This window comes from Anabrus simplex, chromosome 5 (genome assembly GCF_040414725.1).
Source record: "Anabrus simplex isolate iqAnaSimp1 chromosome 5, ASM4041472v1, whole genome shotgun sequence".
Lineage (NCBI taxonomy): Eukaryota > Metazoa > Arthropoda > Insecta > Orthoptera > Tettigoniidae > Anabrus > Anabrus simplex.
Genome location: NC_090269.1, coordinates 200584778 through 200600775, shown reverse-complemented (window position 1 = coordinate 200600775; position 15998 = coordinate 200584778). Strand labels below are relative to the sequence as shown.

General features: G+C 40.2%; 1 protein-coding gene across 1 annotated transcript in view; it reads right to left on the bottom strand.

Annotated features, from left to right (window-relative positions):
- The window catches only part of LOC136874435 (puratrophin-1), a 1332114-nt gene that overhangs the window by 531547 nt on the left and 784569 nt on the right, over positions 1 to 15998 (bottom strand). The window contains exons 8-10 of the mRNA XM_067148069.2: positions 9105 to 9204; positions 3399 to 3509; positions 3205 to 3321 (exon numbers count right to left, since the gene is read on the bottom strand). Of these exons, the coding sequence (XP_067004170.2) occupies positions 3205 to 3321; positions 3399 to 3509; positions 9105 to 9204 (328 nt within the window). The remainder of the gene's footprint in view (positions 1 to 3204; positions 3322 to 3398; positions 3510 to 9104; positions 9205 to 15998) is intronic.

The window sequence follows — 15998 nt, the reverse complement described above, 5'->3', positions numbered from 1 at the left end:
ACATTCTCAAACAGTATTTCTAATTCCACGCCTACTCGCGAGATTATAGACTGTTCCACTCCATCAAAGCAGCGTCAATAGGTACTGAAGCGGCGAACGCAATCTTGTCTGTTTGTTTAGTCCAGCCGTTAATTTCGCCAGCATTATCCTCTGAAAGGAGATCGATTAGCACACAGAGAAAGGCCGTTCCACCTGAGAGCACTCGTAATAGGCTGAGTGACGTCCGTAACGGACACCTTAACTCTACCTCAACAGTGCATTCCTTTCGTCATGTCTGTTAGAATATACCAACCCCGTTCTCTTTTACCTGCTAACTTCGGGCATTTAATAGAGTATGGTGTAGATCTTCGTATCTACATGGGCAATGGTGCCACAAACAATAAGTATCGATATAGTAATAATAATAATAATAATAATAATAATAATAATAATAATAATAATAATAATAATAATAATAATAATAATAATAATAATAATAATAGGCTTACAATCAATTGCTGTAGATTTTACGACGTGACTGTGCAGTGTCGGAATTGTCTCTCTCAAGATCTCTTTAACGTGTTGAAACCAATGACATGGAGGAGCCTCATTTAAATATTCTCAAACGTTACAGATTTCATTGAGGATCGAATTCATTAATCTGAGAACAGAAGGTCAACGACTAATCGACTGCATCACAGAAGTCAGCATATGCATAGTTTAAATACTCTATATGGCTAGCAACATAAACTATGAGGGGAAGTGAAGCCTACTCATGTATTGTTCATACCACAGTAGCGGACGTTCCCAAGTACAGTGTCATTTGTTTCGAACTGCGTGTAAGATAAATCCCTGCGAATAAAACGGTGAAAGGCCGCATAGATAAAATTGTTTAAGAAGAAAATCATTTAGACATGATATAGACTTTTGGGCTTATGTCGTGTCAAGAAAATAAGGTGAAATTCTTTACGTTTCGCAGAGAACTATGCTCTGTGTCATCAGAAGAAAATCGAGACTGTCCTCGAGAAAGGATTTAAAACAATGAACGATCTTTGAATTTAGACGTTACCCAATAGAAGTGGAAATGGTACGTTCATTCGTCACCAGATGGCTCCATAGACGCGGTACATCGCTAGCGTTCGAAGCGATGGCTGACGGAACCATCGGAATCATTCTGAGAGGGGTCACATAACATAACAGGCGTATGCACATATGAAGGTATGACAGTGACGCAAGTCCGATGGGGAACGTGCGAATTTGGAAAAGTTCCTCATCGCCAGATGTTTCATTCCGCTCTTGTGTCAATGTCATACCTTCATATGTGCGTACGCCTGTTACGTTATGTGACCCTCCCAGAATGATTCTGATGGTTCCGTCAGCCTCCGCTTCGAACGCTAGCGATGTACCGCGTCCGAGGAGCCATCTGGTGATGAATGAACGTACCATTTCCACTTCTATTGGGTAACGTATAAATTCAAAATTCGTTCATTGTTTTAGCAGCCTGTCTCGAGGACAGTCGAAATTTTCTTCTGATGAGCATAGTTCTCTGTGAAACGTAAATAATTTCACCTTATTTTCTTGACACGACATACACCCAAAAGCCTATATCATGTCTATAAGTACGGGCCGTGAAAGCATCAGTGGCAACAAAGAAACCATTTATTACCTTTCAACAGTGAGAGAAGTGTCTGCACTGACATGTGGATTACTTTCTGGGTAATTCATGGTTTAATATAATTCAGGAGGGTGGCTCATCTACGACAGCGTAACTTACTATTTTATGGCGCTTAGTCAGTGAAGTATCACCCGCCTAGTGGCCATTGGCGTTAAGGCGCCAAGTCTATAATAGTCTGACATCGCGATTAGTCCTGCTTGTCGAAAAGATTTTCACCCTCAGAATGTTGGATGGCAGGGAGGGAGAGGTGGTGGTATTCAATTTCTAATCATCAGATTGAGTGTCAAAAATCTGGATTTAGTTCGAAACATCTCCACAGTGTGCATATGGAGTGAGGGCATATGACGCTGTTGATGGTGATTCGTCCGTCGGATGGGGAGGTAAATCTTTGAGCAGACCCCTTGGTGTTATTCGACAGGAGTAGGCTACGTACCGACACCGGGTTTCACCCTCTTCCTCATCATCATCTCACATTCAGTCACGCAGGTCGTCCATAGCCGTCAAATAGAAAGACCTGAACCAGACGAGCCGAACATGTCTTCGGAAACTCCCGGCAGTAAAAGCCATCCGATAAACACGCGTAAATACAAGTGAAGTATCAGAGTTACATGATGTTCAGAGGCACATTATCTGTATCCAAAGGAAGCTGTTTGCGTTTAATATGCAATACATTTTTTTGCCATTTGCTTTACGTCGCACCGACACAGATAGGTCTTATGGCGACGAAGGGATAGGAAAGGCCTAGGAATGGGAAGGAAGCGGCCGTGGCCTTAATTTGCCTGGTGTGAAAATGGGAAACCACGAAAAAACATTTTCAGGGCTCCTGACAGTGGGGTTCGAACGCACTATCTCCCGGATGCAAGATCACAGCCACGTGTCCCTAACCGCACGGTCAACTCGCCCGGTATGCAATACAAAAGCAAATCAAAACCATCTCTGAACATTCCACCGATGAGTGGAAGGCAAAGGTCTCCAACTCGACACTAAGTAGGATAGCGTGATAGTTCTCTGCCTTTGCCTCCGGGTGTAATCTGATGTAATCTGAGTGAATTTCACGACTATATGCTTTTCCTAAAATATATATATCGTTCTAATTTGTCATGCTTTCTGACGGGAAATCATCCGACGCCCTTCCGGTTAAACCGAGAACACTGTTACCACATCGTCTGGGCAGCATAGGAGACTACAAGAATTCATTACTAAAATGGCCAACATAAAGTTAATGTGGATGTATTAATTACAGTAGTTACAGTACTGCATTTATAAATTCCTTCTTTCGTTATTTTTGTTTCTACCACTGATAAGTAGTGTGGAAGAACGAACATTTTTCTGTTTTTTATCCAATTATAATTCATTTATAACAGCCAGATGTTGTACAAGCTGACACTACAGAATGGGCAAGCAGTCCAAGTAGGATCTACCAGAAGAGGACAGCTTCTGACACAAATGATGACGTACTCGTATCCAGTGTATCTTATTTCATTCATCGTCTTTACTTACAGTACATTGTGGCCAGTGAAAGCCACAGGAGATGTGTAGAATTTACTCACCTTGTGGAACTCGACCCACTCCAGCTGATCATGGTTGGATCGTCCTCCACAACACGCAGGCGCCTGGTCCTCGGATATGAAGTTGCGAAGAGCATATTCGCTGCTGACTGTGTGGTACTGCGGGCAGACGAGAACATGTGTGTAAGATGACCATTCAGACTAAAATAAAACACTCTCAGTCAAGACCTACTCACCGGTATCTTAGTCTCCTCTAGTTGACTGCAGTTACCACTCTTCAAATGGCTCCGGATGATGTCACTAGCACTAGGCCGCCATACCAGGAAGCGTCCCACTCTCAAATGAGCCTGCGAAACAGAATTACACAGAATTAACATTCACGACGCGGTTATGGATACCAGAAGGCTGCCGACATAATTCAATAAAAAATTACGAGAAACATATAGTTGATGCCGGACATGAATGGACGTGGAACATAAGTACCGTGTGCATAGTACCTGTGAATGTCGCCTAGCGTATGACCGTGGTGTCTGAACTATCGTGTGTATTTGTAATTAAGTTTGGAGAAAATAGGTATGGTCGAAAATCCATGATGAATTGTAACCTAACTGAGGTTTTAAGACCGTTTTCTTTTCCTGTAATCAGACGTTGGTGCAGGCAATGACGCTGGAATGCGAACCCAAACACTTTGATAGGGACCACTGCGTTAACGTTATCAGTAAAGAGTAGGATATAACCTATGTAAATGCTCATTAGTGCTCCCAAGACTAAGTGCATCCCGTTTAGGATGCTAAAACCAATCTTAAGTTCGTTAAAGAATCGCGAGTGGAACCTGAGTCAAACTAGCAGAAAGCTACAAGTCAACTCTGGGACTACAGAAATGGCAATAGATAATATTGGTTTTCGATAAATGTGTAATACTTTCTACCTCCTGATATCATGTATGGTGTGAGAATATTTAACGTTGATATGAAAAATGCTGGAAGGTACAAGTCGTTTGAAATATTATTGTGGTCGAGCACGGTATGAATTACGCGTTTGCTTACTTGTAATGCAGTTTCAGCTTGGTCTAACGATAAGTATAAAGTAGTTATGGGAGAAGTCTGCAACACATTTTAAGCAGTAACAGTGACCGTGCTACCGTCTGTTGTTATACATGGTGAGTGTATGTAATGCACCTGTCCAGGGCTTCAGTGCATAATAATTCTTAAGTGCATTAGCTGAATGGAAAGTACATGGTAGCAGAGCGTGGTTAATATTATTATTCTTTTAGTCGAAAATTTTGAAACAAGGGAAGGTTTTTGGCTGGCATTACTGAATACACCAACAAATATTTAGGGAATTATATCTCCCTAGGTTAACCGGACTTAATTAAGTACGGACCACTTGTTGTCACGCGATTTTTGCCTCTTCTAACTCACTCCCACAAGAGAGAGAAACATTATAATTGCTGGCTAGCGTGTGACTCACTTTCGTCATTACGCACAAAGAGACTTTCGTCCCCGGAAGCAGTGGCGCGTCGTTCATGTCCCGTGTAGTGCTAGATTCTTCTGGATATGCGACTAATCGTCATAGAATGACGCGGAAAACGGTATATTATTATTACAGGGTGACACGATATGCTATCTACATTACTGTGAACGGTCACAGTAATGTATGTTGTATTGATTCGCTTGAAGTTAGATATTTGAGTGCTGTATAACAAACAAGTGATATGGTCATAGTTCACAAGAAAATAGATCGAAGTTGAGGGGTTCAGTCGCATCTCAGCCTGCTGGTATTTGAAGGTGCTCAAATACAACAGCATGGTGAATCCCGAGGGATAAAGGTCTGGCACCTCGCGTCTCCGAAAAACGTAAAATTAGTGGTTCAGCCCCTTCAGCATCTTGCACACTCAATGTCGTCTTGTATATAAATCTTTCACAGATCACAATCACACCTGTGTGGAAAGCTTGAACAATACATACGAGGACTGTGAAATACAGAGAACCGAATAATGTACAAAGAATACGGATAACAAATTACTCTAAAATTACTCATGGGAAGTGATCTGATTTGATGTCAAGAGAGAACAGTTGAATCCTTCTTCGCTAATTACAAGTTTACAGCGAGCCATTCTAGTATAAAGTGATATATTTTCTCTCTAAAAAGGTGAAATGTAAGATTTATGAGAATATATTGGCCTATAATGTACTGTGACTACTAAACAAGAGTTTACGGCAAACTCAAGGGAGGCGCTCATGGCAAATTCATAGAGCTTTGTAGCCTACTTGTCCTAGTGCGACACGTGATTTACTTGTCCCGCTTTGATTGTGATTATAAAGTGCACAGTGACAATTATCCATCATGCTTACGAACACCAGTGAGCAACGAGTGTTTATTACTGAAACATATCGTACGATAGGCGTGTGAGGAATTACTGCAAACGATTTCCAGAAAGTCCTATAACATCAAAACCATATGCCCATGTTTTGTTTGAAAAGTGGCGCACAACTGGACCCATCTTAAACATAATGCATTATAAAAAGAGGGTCATAACTGTCGAAAAACTTGAAGACATGCGATTCAGAGCTCGAGTTAGCGCTCGTCAAATTTCTAGCCGTTTAGCACAGGAGTGTGGTATCTCGTCCACCTTAGTGCCAAGAGGGTTTAAAATTCTGTAATGCACTGATTAAATGTTGCAGATCCTGTCGCTCCTGTTAAATTCTGGTAGTGGGTACTACAATTCGTGCATAACTGAGATTTGGAGAGCGTTGAATCATTACTGACGAAGCTTGGTTTCACCTCAATGAGTACATTAATTCTCAGAACACTCGACACTGGGATAGTGAAAAATCCTAACGCCATAAAAGAGGTACCTCTGCATGACACGAAAGTCGGTGTCTGGTGTACAGTTAGTGGACGAAGAATAATAGGACCCTTTTAAAAAAATGAAAACTGACCTCCACACGATAATTCTATCTTTTTCCATCCCCTTTTTTAACATGTTGACTGAGGAAGAGAGAACTTCACCTACTTTCAGCAAGACAATCTATGGCCCACACCGCACGAAATTCTATGGTTGCAATTACGAATGTGTCCGGTGACCGGTTAATATGCGGTGTTAAGGCCAGCTCGTTCTCCAGATTTCAGTATTTGTGACTTTTAGGCCTATTTGCGAGGCAATTTGAAACAGAAAGTCTATCGGAACAATACACGTACAGCTGAGGCCTTGTAAAATGAAATTAGGAGAGTGATAAGTGAAATAAGAGTCTCTGTGGCTCAGGCGGCAGCGCGCCGGCATCTCACCGCCGGGTTCCATGGTTCAAATCCCGGTCACTCCATATGAGATTTGTGCTGGACAAAGCGGAGGCGGAACAGGTTTTCTTGTGGAGACTCAGGTTTTGCCTATCATCTTTCATTCAGCAACATTCTTCAATATCATTTCATTTCATCTGATGTTAATCATTGCCCCAGAGGAGTGCGACAGGCTTCGGCAGCGGGCACAATTCCTATCCTCGTCGCTTCATCCATTCCATTCCTGATCCGGTCAAATGACTGAGAAGACGCAGTGTATTTTCATTCATTATTTTATAAGTGAAGTAGCAGAAGACGCATTACGACGGATTACAGAATTTCCTTCGAGGATGCCAGGTTTGCATAAACGAAAATTTACGTTAGATCTAGCAGCTGCTATGACGTTAAGGTATGAAAAGGAAAATAATTGCCTGCTTTTTATTTCTCTCCTACATTTTTAAAAATGATAATGAGGCGGTTTCCTAATTCCTTTTTCTTGAAGGGAACTGCGACTGTCTCCAGTAGGAAGAAACGGTAGGCCTCTTGGGGAATACCACGTGTCCTTACCTTCAGCTAGCTATGCGCAACTCGCTTGTGTTTGCTGCAAAGTCATTTGTTGGTAACTGCATAATGTAATTAGTGAACACCAAATTGAAATTACTTCCCATAGAAATCTCAGCTTTACGTTTCTTTTCTTTGCCCGGAAATGTAGTTAGTGGGACGTAAAACTAAGCCCATATTAGTATTACGTTATACGTAATTTCATTTCAAAATACAAAGATAAGGAACCTTAAGAAGGGCAACAAGAATATTATTTAAGTCTGTGTAAGTTCCCATTAGTAAGAGAATGTCTGTCATGCTAGGGTGCATAAATCAGTTTGTTTGTCGATTCATTTTTTGTGATACATAAAAGGGAAAGCTACTATTTGTGCTGAGGAAATTATGAAAGAAGTAGCATGTTATTTTAAAGGTTCCAACGTTCTGAATATGTGACGAATACATTACGAATACCGTGTATATTACTGATAAACACATTGCTAACCAAAATACGAAGTATCATAATATGTCGCTTCATATTCTTAAGCGAAAATATACTCAGTAAGACATAGACATTATTTTTGAAATAGGATTGATGTGCTGTCTTCGAAATAGAACACTTACGGGTTCATTTAACTGGAGTCGCATGAGAAAGCAAGCAGAATTAGAGTATTACGTGGCTTGTGATAATAAACTATAGGAACTTCATTTTTACATGGAATCTGAACCATGAGGGCATGGCTTTCCACTTCTCTAACTTACTAAAACTGACTGAGATTGTAGTCAAGGTTGCTTCAGTGGAAACTTCATGACACTAATGTTGACCTATCACAACCACCCAGAAAAACAGTGCACGCAAGAAAATGATAAGTAATTGGGAGTAAGACAAGACTGAGTTAGGATTCCTTGTTCACGATAAATATTTCACGGAACATGTTGAGAGAATAATCTGCTAAATGTGTTCGCGACGGAAGTTCATGGTGTGCAGAACATAACATGTCAGCCAGGAGCCAGATATCCTCGCAATGGAGTACCACGAACGTTACTCAGATAAGCCACCCGCCCAGTATGAACCCCCGAGCATTTGAGGATGTCAAAAATCGTTCCGACGATTTATACCATCCACATCCAATTACAACTTTGCAGAGCAAATAAGACAAACAACAGTCCCAAAAAACACCTTCTCTAAGGCTGTTACATGAGCTAAGGACGGAAAATCTAATGCCGCAGTAGATCTATCAGTGAGTTATAAATTGAGGCGGTCATTTGAAGCGTTCTGAAATTTCACATTTTGATTTGTATATTTGTGTAATTTAGCGTTTCGAGAAGGATATAGATATAGTATATAGGATATAGATTTCGAGTTAATTCTGATGAATAGGTAATATCTCTTGATAATATTAACATGAATTAAAAAAGGTATTGGCACAGACTAACACTAAATAAAAGTGCGTTGAGTACAATAACATTATGCATTTATTTTAAATAGATATAGCCTGACGCTTAATACAGAAAAAAAGAACAAATTTGTACTGATGCGAAATCAGGATTATAAAAATAAAACATACAAAATTAACTTCAGTGATGTTCATGAATCAGTAACTCTGTTGAAGGAAATAGTGAATCTGAATATTGTGTCCTGTCATTCGCATATCTCTTATTTCTTCTTCTTCTTCTATCATATCCTCATTGGGATCATGGCAATCTGGTTCTTGTTCTCAACAACTAGGAAAAGACAGGGGGTACTGAGTCCATACCATTCTCGTAGATTCCGTAGCCAAGATATTCTCTTTCTTCTTTGCTTACTTCTTCTTCCGTCAGTTTTACCTTGTGCTATCTCTTACAGTTACGTTATGTTTATGTGAAACCTCCTTCAATATCTACAGTGTTTGTAATACCTACTCGTTGCCAAACTCTGCATGACATTCCAAGGGTTCACAAACTCCTCGGCTTGAGCTTCCACAAAACTAAAAATTTTATATAAAATAATTGTCAGTCTAACAATTACGTCATAGTTTTGTATACATTTCACATTTTATCAAGCATTCGAAACATATTTCGTGTAATATTCCTATTGTAAAAAATCGCCACCTCTAGTTATGAATGACTAGTAAGGAAAATGAACTCACCTGAACGAGAACAAGTGCTTTATCCAGAAGTTCCAGCACTGCGGCCTCCTGGGCTCCAGAGAACAACAGAACAGCAAATCCCTTATCTAACCGGTCAGGCCTGTAAAGAAAGAGCACTTCAATACACTTTACTTTTAAATAAGGGTTGAAAGGTTAATGAGACAGAGCGAGATCTATGTACATAAGTTATAATATTCATGAGTAGAACTAACTTTACCGAGTGAGTTGGCCGTGAAGTTAGGGTCACGCAGCTGTGAGCTTGCATTCGGGAGATGGTGGGTTTCAAGATGGTTTTCCATGGCTTCCCATTTTCATACCAGGCAAATGCTAGGGCTGTACCTTAATTAAGAACACGGTCTCTTCCTTCCCTATTCTGGCCCTTTGCCATCCTTGCACCGTCGAAAACCTTTGATATGTTAGTAAGGCGTTAAATCACTAGCACAAAGCAAAAAATCCAAAAAACGACAAACCTACAATAGGTACTTATTTTTATATTGTCTTCAAAGTTAGCGTAAGTTCTTCTACTGCTCATGATTTAAGTTTTCAAGTGACTATCTGGTCAATATAAACCATCATGATATATATACATATGATTAATCGATCAAGCAACCGATCAATGAACAAAATTTAATTACACTGGATATTTCTTTACATACAACTTTTTTTTTTGCTAGGGGCTTTACGTCGCACCGACACAGATAGGTCTTATGGCGACGATGGGATAGGAAAGGCCTAGGAGTTGGAAGGAAGCGGCCGTGGCCTTAATTAAGGTACAGCCCCAGCATTTGCCTGGTGTGAAAATGAGAAACCACGGAAAACCATCTTCAGGGCTGCCGATAGTGGGATTCGAACCTACTATCTCCCGGATGCAACATACAACTTTAAACGTATCGGTAGTGGTTTCCATATTTCCTGCTCTGATTAATCAGAGGAGTAATTACAGTACTGTATACAAACGGGTTCACAGACTGTGACCTAGCGATCCTTTTTTTTTTTACCTTTTTGCTATTTGCTTTACGTCGCACCGATACAGGTAGGTCTTATGGCGACGATGGGTGACCAACGGCCTAGAAATGGGGAGGAAGCGGCCGTGGCCTTAATTTGCCTGGTGTGAAAATGGGAAGCCACAGAAAATCATCTTCAGGGCTTTCGACAGTGGTATTCGAACCCACTGTCTCCCGGATGCAGGCTCACAGCTGTGCACTGCTAACCGCACGGCCAAGTCCCCCGGTCCCTAGCGATCTTAACAAGAGGCATTTCAACAGCCTAAAATCAGACTGAACTCCTGAAAGAAACTGCAGAAAAAGTCGGCCTCCAGTTATGTTCTGAAAAGACAGAACACATGACCTGCAATGAACAAGCACCTAAACCCATGGAGACAAAATATCGCCGTTGCCGGGACAAAACTTCCTATGTGATAGTAGTTTTGGAGATATACTGACCCGCAGCACATACATTATGAAGAGCGAGAATGCCTTGGCAATATTCACACGACATTGCACCTTAGATGACAGAACCTTACTGGACAAAGTTCTAAGCTAAAATATTTCACATAGGAGGTTTTGTCGCGGCAATGACGATATGTCAAAATTAGACGAGTATCACAAAATTAATATCTTTGTAAAACAATTAAGGAAAATGGACTCCAAACAAAAGACAACGAATGCAGATGCCAAAAGATGGAAATTGGATACCGACTAACCCAAAATATCTACAACAAAACATGTATATCCATGTACAAAAAACTAAGGCATTGCAACATAGTCAATAAATCAGAATGTCTTTATTGATCAGAAACGCTCATTTTGAACAGGAAAGCAGACATTGAAAACACTGAGGAAAAGGAATGCAAAATCATAAGAAAAATTCTAGGTCCAAAACTCGCAGATGGATATTACCGACTCAGAGGCAAGCAGGGAATCACATAATACACAAATATTCACAGTGACATAAGAAAACGCAAGTTAAGATTCTTGAAACCGAACTCCATGGCACTATAGCCTTGACGAGCCTTGGCAACCTCCTGTGGGTTCGAGCCGTAGAATAATACCCACGGTATGACGTATGGTAAGGCTTGAAAAGAAAACCACGCATGTTTGGGGACCATCAATGTCCTTGAAGTCTAGCGGAACATATTACAGACTGTTCCGGCTAAAATATAATAATAATAATAATAATAATAATAATAATAATAATAATAATAATAATAATAATAATAATAATAATAATTGTACCGGGAGGTACACCTCAACGCCGCGCATTCAAAATTAGCGCCTAAAGGAGCTCCTCTGTCGGTCTAAAGGTGAAACTGAAACTACACGAACTTGGAAATCTAATCGGAAGATGTCACCACTAAAATATTGAGTAATCTTGTTATTGTGAAGTTTCCCAAACTGACTGAATTTCTCCTGGTTTTGTTTGCTATACATCAAGAAGTTTGGACATTTCTCTACAGATGACACTACCAGAAGAACTATGATCATGCACTCTGGTGCAAAGTGAAAAATTTATAATTTAAAAAAGTTTTATATTACTAGGTTGTCCATAACTGATCTATGTTCATTTATTTTTGGGTTGGTAATACTTCCTTTGCTTTCCGCCAGTTTTTAAATTTAGCCAATCACGAAATTTTGTAATTAATTTTCAACCTATCACAGGCTTCTTGTTCGATTTTGATGGTAACTTTTGAATACCCCAATAAAATTGAGAGTGTGTGGCTGGTTTAGTCTTGAATTCTCTCGAACCTTCCCTGAGGGTTTATAAACTGCGGCTTTTCACGTTTCCATGCCAAGCAGGAGGCGGGCGGCCTCTTTCGTCGGCATCAGAACATATATAAGGTAATGGCCACATAACTTCATTCTTTCTTGCTACCTCCGCAGTTTAGTTCGAGGGGAAGTTCCCAGTCTTTAATCATGTAACATACTTTTCTAAAATGTAACTTTCTTTCGGCTAATGTAAAAATTTCATAAAATCTTTAACTGTAAATCGGGGATAAAGAATGAATTACCCTCTCGAGCTCCCCTTCATCTTGGTTTGAGGTGACTAAGTTTTGTAACTGTGTTCTCCTCTAATGTGTTAAAGTAATTTCCATGCGAGCAACCTCAGTAGTTTGGGAATAGCCCCTGTTTCATCGACCTAGAGCCTTGTAGGATTTTAAGTTTTCATTATCTTGGAGCGCAGTGTGCGCTCCCATTCATTTTGTGTTTGGGCAGTTATCTAACCTGTTCTTTTTCCATGAAGGCCCAGTAGGTTGGGTATTAAATACCCCTGTAAAAGTAAGTTCAATTTGTAAGTTGTGCCTCGAGAGGCCAAACGTTGTAAGTTAATCTAATTTTGCCTTGAGTAGGCAGTGAGAAACTGAGAGCGTGTTAGCTCTTTTCAATTTTTTGCAAATGTGCCTCTGGAAGGCTAGATATTGTGATTTAGGGAGCAAGTGCTCTGGAATTAGGGGATTTCTGCCCTTAAATAAATAATTCCTCTTCCATTTGTAAAACTGTAAAACTAGGGGCTTGAAGCCCAGAAATGGTAAAAATCAGTAATCTTCGATTTTCTTAGTCTTGTTTCAAGATTGCTTTTGTACCTGACATGTTGTTATTTGTTGAGCCATCGTGTTTTGGAAAAAATATAACCTTCAGTTCAAGTTTTAAATTGATTTTGGAATTGTAGATAGATCCATTCACCCCGGCACCTTCTTTAACCTCTTTCTGCTCCACGGGTAAACCCGTAATAATAATAATAATAATAATAATAATAATAATAATAATAATAATAATAATAATAATAATAATAATAATAATAATAATAATAAATTTAAGAGAAGCGGGTATTAAAAGCCAGGACTAATTTTAGCAACAGATGATTACGCATACAGATTTAATGTTTTACTCGGTTGAAACGTCTAAATATGGAGCAAATTTACTTTTCTATTAAGTAACGCACAAGAACGGGCGACATAGGATTTAATATAAAATACTTCTATATTTTTTTTTTCGTCATGACTTTATTGGCGTTTAATATTTAATAATAACATCACTGGTTTTACACCCACTTATTACTTGTTTACGGAGACGACAATGCACAGGAATTTCTTCCCGCTGGTATTCTGGCATGTTTGAGCACTTTCCAATACCAATGAATTCTACGGGAAACGAACCCGCCATCTTGGACTCAGAGAGCCACTGCTCAATCGCCTGAGTCCCTCAGTCCAAGTATACGATACCTAAAAATAATTATTGAAACTTAATGCCCATTTATATGAAATTATTTGTGGAAAACCTACATTTACTGATGATCTATCCCGACTTCGGAACATTTCAAAGTTCCCGGAGCGGTTCGATTAGTGAGCACCACGCTGCTACACCGTCTGAAAGTTTTCAGCGATCAACTGTCCCTACTCTCTTGCCAGCCCTCAAAGTTAACAGAACTTTAATTTGTTTAACAGGATTACCGAGTATTAGAATGGAGATTCTGTCATTACGATCATTAACGTTTTATAACTTCTTCTAGAAAATTACACCACGGTTAATACCCCTAGGATAATCCAGCCTGTGACAGTACACTGTAGTTGTAATTTCCTGTCTGAACATGAAATTATTACCACAGAGGAAGACAAATCTGTTGACGGGCAAGGCAGTTTGGGGACATCTTTCTTTTTCTATATATTCATCACATAAAACCCAGGTGAATATTGATTTGTTACCTAACATACATATCACAGCCGCATATTTCCCAATGTTAGCACCATTAAATTAATTTTGTACTCACTAGTACAAACACTAAGATTAATTCATGTCATTATAAAGTACATGAACCGAGTACCTGGAGCTGTTAACCGAAATGATTCGGTTTTCTCAATTGAAACCGAGTCTACCAAAATTTTACAGTAATATGTTTTGTCACCTATTCAAATCTGAATTTTTAATTCACTGTAATTTATGTATTCTACTCAGTGAAGGCTTCGTTTAATTAATTCAAGTATGCTGTTCAAGGAAATCTAAACACTGACGAACGTTTGTAGAATTTGATAACCTGAAACTATTCGCCAATAATACACTAACTAATGGACCAAATAAAGCAGAGCGGTAAGTCAATAAAATCCTTAGTAATATTTAGATTGTAAATGTACACATGATTATAAACTTTTGGGCTTTTGTCATGTCAAGAAAATTAAGGTGAAATTCTTTACGTCTCTCAGAAAACTTTGCTCCACGTCTTCAGAAGAAAATCTCGTCTATTCACGAGCAAGATTTCTGTCTTATAGTGACGAACGAGACTACAGCGTACTACAGACCAACGTTAAAACATTAGTAAATTCAAAACTTCATTATTAGAGAGGCCTATAAAATCTTTAGTAGATAATAATTTTTAATTATTAATATAGGACGTCTGTAACATTCTCTCCATATGGCATGTCTTTCTTCAGTTCGTCATCTTTATATTGCCAACAAAACAGAAATATTAAATCATTTCGACTGTGCATTTTCCTAGAACGATAAATTACGATAAATTGCGTGCCAACAATGCTACTATATTCAGTACAGTAAGTTGGTTGTACATTTGCCTTAAATACTGACATGGAAACCCTATTGATTTCACCAGATAACCTATAAAGAAATCCCAATAGCTGACCAAAACCGTGGCGAATTGAACGGGTTATCACTCATTTTATGATATGTAAATATCGGCGTCCGCCTCTTTAGTGTAGTAGTTAGTGTGATGAGTTGCTACGCCCAGAGGTCCCAGTTCGATTCCAGGCTCTTCCACGAAATTCAAAAAGTGGTACGAGGGCTGGAACGGGGTCCATTCAGCCTCGGGAGATCAACTGAGTAGATGAGGGTTCGATTCCCTCCTCAGCCATCCCCGAAGTGGTTTTCCGTGGTTTCCCACATCTCCAGGCAAATGCCAGGATGGTACCTAACTTAAGGGCACGGTCGCTTCCTTCTCTACTCCTTGTCTGTCCCTTCCAGTCTTTCCATTCCCCACAAGGCCCCTGTTCAGCATAGTAGGTGAGGCTGCCTGGGCGAAGTTCTGGTCCTCCTCCTCAGTTTTATCACACACTCCAGGACACTGCCCAAAAGGTGGTTGAGGTGGGATCCCTCACTGAATCCGAGGGAGAATCCAACCCTGGAGGGTAAGCGGATTAAGAAAGACGAGTAGGCGTAGAACCAAAATACTTGGACCAATCAAAACACAAGTCAAAAAGACAAAGACACCTCCGTACAGGCCATGAAGGCCCTTGGAGGAGTGGAAGGTAAAGGCTTCCACCATTGTTAACCGCGGCACGTGATGGGGTAGAGTGGTTAGCTCTACGCCCGGCCGCCTTTGCCCCCAGGAATTAACCTGGTACTCATTTTTGGTGTAGGCTGAGTAAACCTCAGGGCCATATGCACCTCCGGAAGTGGAAATCTTGTTTCTTAAATTTTACAACTTCCTGACGGGGATTCGAACCCACATCCTTCCGGGCGAACCGAGCATGCCTTTACCGCCTCGGCCAGGCAGCCCCGATCAAAACACAATGGTTATCATTTCATCCGAGCGGTATGCAAAACGTACCCTGCAAAACCGAACCTATTACGGCTCCTTCATCGAGCAGTAGTGTACAGTACATTTTCCAGTCGAGAGTGATCTGATTTCGTCCAGCCCGGTGTGTGGGTTCTGAACTATGGTCCACGCACGTGTGCCTCATCGCCTCGTTACTCAGTTGAGCCAATTGACTTAACAAGCCTCATGCCTATTGTCCTCACCTAATGGCTAATATTTGTTCCTGAGGGGGTTCCGGCCCAAAACACGGTCCATGTGACTCATATGCCACGTGCTCGTTGTAGAGTAAACCTTGCATGTAGACCACACAAGTAACTGTAAACCAGCCAACTCCCCACAAATACATACAATACT